The 1,063-nt window shown below is 50.2% G+C and overlaps 1 protein-coding gene across 1 annotated transcript in view; it reads right to left on the reverse strand.

The window, feature by feature from the left end:
- Window positions 1–232: 232 nt before the first annotated feature.
- Window positions 233–1,063, reverse strand: part of LOC112563940 (homeobox protein slou-like) — a 9,872-nt gene continuing 9,041 nt past the window's right edge. The window contains exon 2 of the mRNA XM_025238413.1: window positions 233–855. Coding sequence (XP_025094198.1) covers window positions 233–855 — 623 coding nt within the window. The remainder of the gene's footprint in view (window positions 856–1,063) is intronic.

The following is a 1,063-nucleotide window of genomic DNA, read 5'->3' on the forward strand; positions in this document are numbered from 1 at the left end:
TGTACTTCACATTTATTTCGTGACACAGTACGTTTTCAGCTTTATATCATGCTATTCAAAAACATGTCCTTCACCTGTATTTCGTGACAGTCACAGCACGAGTTTCTGTCTCTAAGCAGACCTCTTGCTTGATGTCAAGTTCATCCCAAATCCCGTTATCCATTATTCCATTCTAATAGTGTCACACCCAGTTTTCATTAATGCCGAAATGACTGACCGGCACGGGGCCAAGTCACCAGTTTGCAAGAGAAGGGTGTGCCCCGTACGAGGGGTGGGGCAGGTAAAAACTGTTTGTCAGAGATGCTGAGGGGAAAGGTGACATCCCAGCTGTGGCAACTCCGGGTGCGTAGATACCATGAGGGGAGAACCCACCCGGAAATCCCTGAGCAAGCGACAAGGGTGGGGAGGCGGGTACTGTGGGGCTGTTGACGTCCAGCCCCGGGTTCTGGCTTGTCGCTTCACACTTGGTGCGGCTCGGTTTGGAACCCAGATATTCACCTGGGTCTCGGTCAGGCTCCAACGGACAGCGGCCAGGTTGAGTCTCTCGCAACACGGAAGGTCCTGGTGGTCTGAACTTGTTCTCCAGGGCCACCAGCTGCTCGTAGGTGAAGGCCGTCCTTGCCCGCCTCGGCTTCCCTGCTCCCCTGGAACTGCTCCTGCCTTCCCCTCCGCCCCCTGGGCCCTTCGTCTCGCTGTTGTGGGGGTCGCCATTGTCAAATATTGCTTTGTTAGGGTTCGAATCAGTCCGCCGCCTCTTTGTCTCGGTAGCCTGCATGTCTAAGGGAGACAGCACGTCCACGTCATCATCTGGACTGTTGTAGTCGTCAGAAATGTTGCCAAGCTCCTCCTCCTCGTCTGGAACAAACATTAGAAGAGAAAACACATCTTGAAAAGAATTGCAGGACACTTTAAACAGCTTGTAAACATTTTTTACCCTCACACAAAATGCCGCTTTTTAAAGTCTTTTTATTCTTTACTTTCTTTAACATTTCAGGTAATTAAATTAGTCACATGGGGAACAAGCAAATGCAGCCAGCCAAAATATTTAACAATCCAAACTCTC

This window comes from Pomacea canaliculata, linkage group LG5 (genome assembly GCF_003073045.1).
Source record: "Pomacea canaliculata isolate SZHN2017 linkage group LG5, ASM307304v1, whole genome shotgun sequence".
Lineage (NCBI taxonomy): Eukaryota > Metazoa > Mollusca > Gastropoda > Architaenioglossa > Ampullariidae > Pomacea > Pomacea canaliculata.